General features: G+C 44.1%; 1 protein-coding gene across 1 annotated transcript; it reads right to left on the bottom strand.

The window, feature by feature from the left end:
* Positions 1-5,650: 5,650 nt before the first annotated feature.
* LOC119312216 (transcription factor UNE12-like) lies at positions 5,651-8,889 on the bottom strand. Its single transcript, XM_037587949.1, has 7 exons — positions 8,592-8,889; positions 8,387-8,482; positions 8,176-8,298; positions 7,505-7,570; positions 7,060-7,125; positions 6,901-6,975; positions 5,651-6,180 (listed from the first exon to the last, which is right to left on the bottom strand). Exons 1-7 carry the CDS (start codon positions 8,778-8,780, stop codon positions 5,950-5,952), a joined length of 846 nt encoding a protein of 281 aa, XP_037443846.1. The 5' UTR covers positions 8,781-8,889; the 3' UTR covers positions 5,651-5,949.
* Between the last annotated feature and the right edge of the window lie 621 nt (positions 8,890-9,510).

The raw sequence follows: 9,510 nt of genomic DNA, 5'->3' as shown, positions 1-9,510 counted from the left end.
AAGGAGAAGAAGAAGAAGAGGAGGAGGAGAAGGAGGAGGAGGAAGAAGAAGAAGAAGAAGAAGAAGAAGAAGAAGAAGAAGAAGAGGAGGAGGAGGAGGAGAAGGAGGAGGAGGAAGAAGAAGGAGAAGAAGAAGAGGAGGAGGAGAAGGAGGAGAAGAAGAATAAGAAGAATAAGAAGAATAGGAATAGGAATAGGAATAGGAATAGGAGGAGGAGGAGGAGGAGGAGGAGATAAGTCATGACAATCATTATGTTTCATGGCTTGAGGGGAGATAAGTCATTATGTTTCATGGCTTGAGGATCTTCATACTGTCAAAACAAATTTTCTTCCTGCACTTAGAAATGTTAGTACTCAAAACGTGCGACCAATAGTGATGGTATTGAACTACGGTCACATCTATTTAGGAATGATGGTAAGATATTTACTATTTGTCCTCAGTGCATATTTTGCATACATAATTTTTTTGCTAAACTTTCATTGCTAAGTATATTAATTAAGTACTATACAATGTTCTTCAACAGGGACTCCCGATGACAGTTGTGCCTCAGGGGATCGAGACTAAAGGTCAGATGTCAATTGTTAGCTTACGGCTAAGATATCCTGCATTGCACATGAATGCATTCAGGATTTCTAGAAGCGATGAATGCTTAATAGTGAAAGATTGGAGGAAAATTGTTAATGATCGCAGAGAAATACTAGGGGGCAGCAATGAGAAGCGCAGCCCATGATTAGGACACAGGTTCATCGGCATGCTCTAGTATGATCAATCAGGAGAGTTATACATGTTCTATGCTATTTTACCAGAAAGAGAGAGTAGCTAGCAGGAGTGATTTAGCTAGTTCTTCATGCTGCTCTTAATTAGTACTTGTCCTTTCATGTTCGTGTTCTTCGTTCTGAACTTAAGTGATTTGTTTTTATGGTGTTATATATGAACGCTTATAATATCATGACAATCATGTTGAACTCGATCGATAATATTTTTGCTTCTGGTACAAGTGAATGTTTCCTTTTTAAGCTAGTAGTGCTGGTGGTGATTAGATAGCTAGTTAATTATTATATCATTTAATGAAAGAAACCGCAGATTAGTTTCAGCTGGATGGATCTTACCTAAGTGATCAAGTATATGCCATATCCGTATATATTATAGTTGATCAAGTATAATATGGATATGGCATATACTCTAGCTAGCTAGCTATAGAGATATCCAATAATGCATCCAGTTGAAACTAATCCGCGGTACTTTCACCTAATGATTTAACAACTCATTATAATGTAAAACAATTACTAAATTAAATTGAAAACACAAACTAAAGAAAAATTAAAAAAAACACCCAAACATTTAGTACCGGTTGGTGTTACCAACCGGTACTAATGCCCTCCATGCAAACGGGCCTGGCTCGTGCCACGTGGTGGCACTTTAGCGCCGGTTCGTGACGAACCGGTACTAAAGGGAGGGGACCTTTAGTCCCCACTCTTTAGTGCCGGTTGGCGAACCGGCACTAAAGCCCGTTACGAACCGGCACTAAAGGCCGGTTCTGCACTAGTGTGAAGCGATCTCGTAGTACTAAAAATGAGCGAAAAGTTACAACATTGAATGGTTGAAGATATCTAACTTGGGGGTCAAGATTCAATAAATATTTTATTATTATTTACTTTGACATAGGCAACGCCAGTCCCTAGCCGTCTCATCTCTTATCTAGCATGCTTGAACGTGCATTATGCCCTCATTAGAATATGACATATATTTCCATCAAATGAATTGCATTGACAGAAGAAAGCTTTACTAGCCTTCTTCACATGTGGAAGGCTTCCAAGGGACTCTAAGCGCCAAGGAGGCACATGCCATCCAAGAGTAACAAGACTTGCACAATCATTAGAATGAACCATTGCAAAAGATGATCAAGATTTCACTCAATAATCCTTAGAAGTTCGCACAAAGGAGAGAGAGAGAGAGAGAGAGAGAGAGAGAGAGAGAAGCACAAAGCAAGCAAATGAGATGTTTTGTATCAGCAAAGGGCAAACCCTCTCAAGGGATGGGGCCATGGGGGTTACTTATATATAGGCGGGTTGAAAAAGTCGATTCTTGGGTGAAAAAGCAACGTCCCTAGAAGTTCTGAACATGCGCACCCCAGAGTTTTGGACACGCTCAAATTTCAATGCCCAGATGTCAAACCTATACTTTTGGAAATAAATTCGAATAGCCATATGGGAAACCTATACTTTTGGAAGTTTGCAACAACATCTAGACGTACTGAGCAGTCCAAAAACACGTTACTTCAGTACACCAAACAGGAGCATATGGAGGTTCCAAACAACAAGTACATGTTTTTGTCCACATCAAAAAGATACACCACTTGGTAGTAGCAAACACGCTTCACTTGGAAGTTTGGACCTAATAGAGCATCCATGAAAGGGGAAGGGACATAAAATGACTAAGCTTGGACAACTCTACTCGAAAGTTTTGGAACTATATTGGAACTGTCGTGGTGGAGAAAGCATAACATTCTCGAAAGTACATAACACAATCAACTCAGAGGCACCGGTTTTAACACAACATTGTCTGATATAAGAATTGGAGTTTGGTGGTGGGGGGAACAAAGTTGGGCAGTTTCTAATCCACACTTAGGATTTCTCACTAGCTCTCATGCCACATGGTTTGGGTAAACCTGTCCACTAGTCCGGTGGTTCCAAAGAAGTGTAAAAAGGGAAAGACGAGCATTTTCGTTGGAATAGATTGAGTGCAAGTCTCCCTCTTAACATTACGTTTGTCCTTGAGACTCAATGTAGAGAATGATCCACTTAAATCCTATGAAAGATATGCAAGTAAATCTTATCATCTCTTTACTCAGTTTAAGAGGTAACAATTGATATTTTCCAACTAGCATAGGGAGTAAGAGTTGGAAATAACTGGTATAGTAATTTGTGGTTCCTTGTCATTAATCAGGCAAAACCCCACTAGGGGCCTTGATGCACCTTGGAATGAGAAAAAAAGGAGATCAAGGGGTGAAGATCATGGAGCACAACCACTACCTTCCTATAGTTGGCCAAGTGGAAATAGTGGAGGTGCATCGTGAGTTCGTGACAGAGGTCTAGCGTGCATCGATGGTCGTGCTCTCTGCATTCTCCTCATCAATTGTTAACCCGGGTAGAGAAAGAGTAGGGGACCTTAGTATTCCATTGGACGTGAAGATCTTTTTTTTTATGCGGAAGTCTCCCGTATGGCACCCATCCCCTCCGAATTGTTTTGGCGAATCATCATGTCAAGGTTAGTGCTCCAGTGTCCAATTTGTGAATGTGGGACTGAGAATGTTAAGCATTACCATTTTCCTATGTCCGAGGGAGAAGGAAGTCTGGAAATTGATAGGTGAGATCATCGATACGGTGTTTACAATGGATAGGGCGGGGAAAGCCTGTCCTGACTCTGGAGCATATTCTTTGCCAAAGTGTCTCTCGTTCTCGGACATGATAGGCCGCATCAAATGGTGGCAATGGTGACATGTTACATGTAGTGGGATAGAAGGCACAACGTGCGTGCCGAGACGATGCAAGTTCCAGCGCGTTCAGCAATGGCGATTATTGCCCTTACCGCCAATTTCTCGGAAACTAAATCCAAAGAAGGGTAAAACCTCCTATGGATGTAATCAAGCTTAATATCGATGCATGTTTTCTTTTTAAATGGATGCCGAATGCTTTGCGTCGACCCTAAGGGGCTGAATGGAGGTTTCATTTTATTATGACATCAAATTAACAACATCACTAGTAACTTGGTCTCCAGTACCATGATGGATGAAGCCATTGTGGTCGAGTCAAGCATGGTCTGAAACATTTTGTACCAGGTTTGTGTTGCTGACGACGTATTCCACGTGGTAAAGCATGGTCCAAACCCGGCGTTGGCGTCCATGGCGGGGTGCACTCGTATTGCGCCGAACCGAGATGATTGTTATCATGAAGGTGGGCACAAGAATAACCGGCATGGCGGAAGCAGTGGATGTTATCACATGTCCCATCATTGTCCTCGTGAAGCCAGTGCTGTTGCTCACGAGTTAGGTAGCTGGTTCGTAGCTCTCCTCCGTGTGTTCGGAACAGCAGGGATTACTAGTAGGAACTGGCTTGGCAAGTTCAGGTTCAGCACCCAAATCACTCTAGGCTTTTTTTTTGTTTGAAGATACGATTGCCAGGCCGCAAAGAAACTGCTTTAAACACCAGCAGGAACCAGATCTGAAAAGGGGAATGAAGAAAGAAAAAACACAGCCACGTTGGAATATACTCCTATGTTTATATACTTACGCTAAGGCAAGATCAACATTGAGCATCCGGTACCGCGAAATGATATATAGCATATCTTACGGCGAAGTAAGACAAAACACGCATCACGTCGAATATGAGACTGACTGCCGGAAACACGAACAACATCTAGACTAGATGACCAGATGAATATATTGTGTAGTCAGCAACTGTGTCGATCGAACAGAAGTTCCATTCTTTCTTCAGTATATGACTGCAGAAAGATATGAACACATTATGGGTTCAGGAAGAGTCGGTACAAAGGACTGGGGTATATCATCACAGAGATAGTGTGATCAGGCCAACTGGAGCACAAGAATAACACAAGGAAGGGAAGCTGTTCTCTGCGAGCAAATGGCAGCACAACATACAACAATCCTGCCTACAGCTGCATGGAAATAACAATCTTTACTGACTGAAACCCAACATTTCAGCCAGGTAGAAACAGAAGCCCCAGGTAACAATATTTGAGCAGAATATGACTTTCGAAGTCCCAGTCCCTTTTCAGCAGAATGAGTTAGTTCCAGCTAAGCTGTTGCGCCGAACAATCCAACTTTTCGAAAAACAAAGATCCTGGGTAAGTTCCTTCGACGGGAAACCCGACAACCAGGTCTCTCTAAAAGATCTTTGCTACCAGCATGAAAAAGGCAAACCCGACTTTTCTCCAGCAAAGTGAGAAAGAAGCTTGGCCAGGCATTGATAAAGTCTGTGCATGGTCATCTCACAACCTATGAACTAGTAACACCACACGAGCACATATCAAGTCAGTGAGCTATTTACAGTGACTCGCAATGATGCAAGCAAACAAATCATTCGATCATCCAGGCTGTAGATTCTCACAAGTAGTCCACAAGCTCACGAAAACCTCGCGATTACGGCAGTGAACAGTACAAACACAGCTGTTGCACACGCATCAGTCGGCAAAGCAGATCTGAGGAAGTAGGCCATTACAGAAAATAGATGATGGCTTTTATGGACTGATCATTAATAGAAGAGAAAACTTTATATGGAAGTTCTTATCTATAGCATGACTCGGTCGACGGAGATAGAAAAATGGTAGTGCATACAGATATCAGACCCACTAACGCACGCTCAGCCTCAGTTGACCAGAGCCTACGTCTCCACTTTGGAGGAATGGTGATGAGAAGGAACATCACCATCGGACACCGCCTCCCGTTTCATCTCGTGTTCAAATTTTGTCAACCGTTTTGCGCGGGCTGCAGACACACGCATACATCAATCAATGCCTTTTTGATTAGCCCAAACACCCACTACCGGAAAAGCAGCCCCCACCACAAAGTGTATGGCTGGTGCACTACAGACCCGAAAAGAAACAAAATGAGAGCAGGCCAAGACTCTTTTTGTAGCTCTCCGCATCACTCACACTCATAGGGGTATTGAAAGTTGTAGGAGCATGATCAGGTTATTGCTTACCATATCCTTGAAAATTAAAAGCACCTTTGAACAAAAGATGGAAAGGGGTAGTAGGTGACATCATATACCGTCGATACAACTTCCAGTGGAGAGGATCCTTTAGGTCTTTTCCTGCCTCCTTGTTGTTAGTGGATCAGAACCAGCAGTTTTTATCTTAACACTTTGATAACAGGTTCATGCATGCCTACTAGCAGCTGCGGGGATGGGTGTTGCAGCTGCTGTTACTATACTAGGCAGTGTTGTTGGGTTCAGGCTTCACCGGCTGGCCGTCCTGTGAATGTTGTGTGTCATAGATAGCCATGGCAAGAGAGACTGGCATCATGCAGAGAGCCTTGGATTGGAGAAATTGCATTGCGGCACCGATGTCCTCGTCCATCAGCTTCGCAACCTGTTTTTCTGTGCCATCCGTTGACCACTTTTCCCATATCTGCTGTTTGCTCCCACCATCGCTTGCTTCCCCCTAACGAAATTAATGCAAGATAAAAGTTCAACAACCGAAAGATATGGCAATTTAGAGATGGAAAGGGACTCCCAGACAGATTTATTCTTCAAGTCAAGGTACAACTGATCAAGGAAGAATGATGCACACTATGTTATAACCATCATGGAGCAAATACTGGGATGTGTCAGGTTCTCTAACGGGCCTCTGATAGCAATAAGTAAAGATGATTTTTAACAAGAAGGACGAACAGAGTGTGACATAAAAAAAGTCGATAATGGAAATAAGGTGCTGAATGGATTCTGCCTTCAGCACCACTGCCCAGAAAGAAGAAAGCAAGAAGATTAAAATAAAAAAGATGTTGATAGCCAATTTCTCAAGGAGTAAAGGAAGGGGAAACCTAAACTGTATATTGTACTTTTTATAGCAATGCTCAGTATAATAAACCATAACATAATGTACTTTGATTGGTATATTCATGGCACCACAGGTGATGCTTTCCCAACCAGCAGTACATCCAGCAACTTCCACCATGGAAAAGAAAGAAAATAAAAGAGAAGTAGGTGGAAGAAGCCAACAGAAAACATTTCAAGAATTACATGCAACGTATGGAACCAAATAAAAGATCAATCAGTACTACGGTTTTACTATAAGCCTACCTCAATTGAAATGCAGTAAAATAGAAGAAGGTAATAGCGCACAATGCTATATTAATCCACAGTCAGTTTTTGGCAAGTTTACCTTAACTGAAAGTGGAATGTCAGAAACCAGCTGTGCAACAGCACCAGCACCACCCAATCTGCTCATGCTTAACACCTAACATCAGGGAATCAAGGTTCCATCAAACTAAAACCACAATGGTTATTGACAGTTCATATCCAACAGCATAGTGAACCTTACCTTTACTTGAAGCCTAAGGAACTTCACATAATCCAGGATCTCATCTAGCATAACTGCCCTATCTGTCTGCATGTAGTTCAAAAGGAGACTCAGAATTTCTTCTAGTTGTCATATTTGGATGTTACATATTAAATACTATGTATGTGGCGATTGTGGTGCCTGTATTGTTCTTGAATTTATTTTATATGATTACCAGGATACTCACTAGATTATCTCAAAAGGAAGGCATATACAAAGCTTACGGAGCGCGATAGAAAATAATATCTTTTTGGAGCTGAAAAGTTATTGGTCAAAATAAAGAAGCACAAAGATAATATAATATTTTCAGCACATCATGACCCCAGACCACTTGCTGAAATTCTGTGAGGTCTCAATGGCAGGCATGTGAACTACAGAAGTCTTCACCCATATGATAACATCTACAAGTATAACTAAGAATGATTACCTTGTTTGTATTGGGGACCAATTCCTGTAGGGCCCTCATCCTTTCCGCTATCCTCTCTCTTCTTAGCTGCATTGGAACAAGTATGGTTCAGAATACTCCTGAATAAACACCTACCAGAATCATAAAATAGGCTTAAAAAAATACAGAGTGGGAGAATACAGCCTGACATACAAACACAGTCATACAACTGCTAGAGATATGGCGCATAATTAAGTTTAAAGAAGGCAGCCAACCTTAAAAACTAGCTAGTACTGTATAATTGTATAACATTCACTGAGTAATAGGATTGCAAAATGACACATGAGTAGTCAAAGGTAGCATGCAGACATCTAGCGTACTACAACCACATGGCAATACGTGACTTGGTCAGCCTTAGAGAAAACGCCAGATGCATCTGCCGAATGACTGCCCATCATTTGGCTAACGCCAAACCATTTTTAAAGCATGTGGTGACTTGTACAGCAAGTGAATTGATGCAATTGAATACAGGAACCCTGTCGCTTCGGTGTCAAGTTAGAGTTGATTGCTTGGTCACAGACTGACACTGTGCAAGCATGACCCCAGGCCTTTGATTTGGTAACAGCATGGGATGCACAGTAACGAGTAATGACCTAGGGTAGGCAGGGTTCGTAATCAACACAAGTTTTAACAGAATGAATGACTTCCATTACCCTCTCTGCGATGCTGTGGGGATCGGTCGCCTGACCGCGGCGCGCTCGCACCTTGGGCCTCGGCGCCGGCGGCTGCGGCCCTCCGGCCGGCCCGCCCTGCTTCGGCTGCTGCGCGTGGAACATCTGAAAATCGCCACCGGATATGACGCAGTTAGCACAAATTCTCAAAAATTATAGCTGAAACACGCACAATTTGTCTGCAGAAGCGTACCTGTGGGGGAGGGTGGCTGGGGCGAAGGTGCGGCGGCTGGAGGCCACCGCCGAACACCGGCGGGAAGAGGCCGGGGAGCTGCACACCGTCTCGCTCCTGCAGAGGCAAGCGATAAGATAACCGACGGCACGCGCGTTTCTGTTGAGCGAGGGCCAGCGCAAAAGGCAGAGGAAAAAAAGGGGGGGAAAGCGGAGGGGGCGCTCACCGCGGGGTTGCCGGCGTCGTCGCCGATGCCCCCCCTGCTGCCGGAGGCGTCCGAGGCGGCGTCGAGGCTGAGGGCGAGGGAGAAGGGCTGGTCGCCGGAGGGGCGGCCGGCGGCGGAGAGGGAGTTGGTGAGGGAGAAGAACTGGTCGAGGAAGTCGTCCTCCGGGCCCTGCGGCGGCTGCCCCGCCATGCCCGGCCGCCGGCGGGTGGGCCAAGCCGGTGCTCCCTCGCCGTCGGCTGCCGGCTCGGGGGCCGTGCGTTGGTCTCCTCGGCGAGCGTGAGCCTGTGAAGTGGTGGGGATCGACGGGTGTTCGCTCGGCCTCCCTTTATTCACTCCGAGTCCTCCTAGGCATGTAGAGCAGGCTAGGCCATGGGCCTCGTGGGCCGACAGGTTGTGATTCGATATTCTGGGCCCAAAGTGGAAGCCCACATGGAGAGGGTAAGGCCTGCCCGCAGATCACGTAGCGGGTGGAGAGAGCCCGCCATGCTCTGGAGTGGTTTCGCTCCCAAAAAAAAATGCTCTGGAGTGGTGCTCCTTTTCTCAAGCCTCAAAAAAGGAAATCTCTTGTTTCTCAAGAAAAAAATTTCTCTTTGTCTCAAATTTCTTTCTCTCAGACCATATACTTTTTTTTGCAAGATCAGACCATATACTTTTTTTGCGGGCAGTGCCTCTCAGACCATATACTACCATGCAAGGTGTTTATATGTACTAAAAAATGCAATGTGCTTAGGAAAGTGCTTGTACAAAAAATTTGGTTTTTTAAAAATCACTAGTGTTTATTTTTATAGCAAAGGCCCGGTGAACAATCTTCAAATCGTTCAAAAAAGAAAAAGAAAAGCAAAGGTGCAGATAAATGCATGTACATGCTACTCCCCCCCCCCCTCCCCCAAAAAAACGCATGTACTCCCTCCGTAAACTA

The sequence above is a fragment of the Triticum dicoccoides genome, chromosome 5B (genome assembly GCF_002162155.2).
Source record: "Triticum dicoccoides isolate Atlit2015 ecotype Zavitan chromosome 5B, WEW_v2.0, whole genome shotgun sequence".
Classification (NCBI taxonomy): domain Eukaryota; kingdom Viridiplantae; phylum Streptophyta; class Magnoliopsida; order Poales; family Poaceae; genus Triticum; species Triticum dicoccoides.
Note: the sequence above shows the minus strand (reverse complement) of the source record. Positions and strands in the feature narration are given on the sequence as shown.

What these genes read in the sequence shown, in the direction of transcription:
- LOC119312216 (XM_037587949.1), bottom strand. Translation starts at nt 8,780, where the DNA reads ATGGCGGGGCAGCCGCCGCAGGGCCCGGAGGACGACTTCCTCGACCAG. An exon ending in CCCACAGCATCGCAGAGAGG is followed by an intron (nt 7,571 to 8,175) that starts GTAATGGAAGTC and finishes GTTCCAATGCAG; the next exon opens with CTAAGAAGAGAGAGGATAGC. An exon ending in TGGTCCCCAATACAAACAAG is followed by an intron (nt 7,126 to 7,504) that starts GTAATCATTCTT and finishes AACTACATGCAG; the next exon opens with ACAGATAGGGCAGTTATGCT.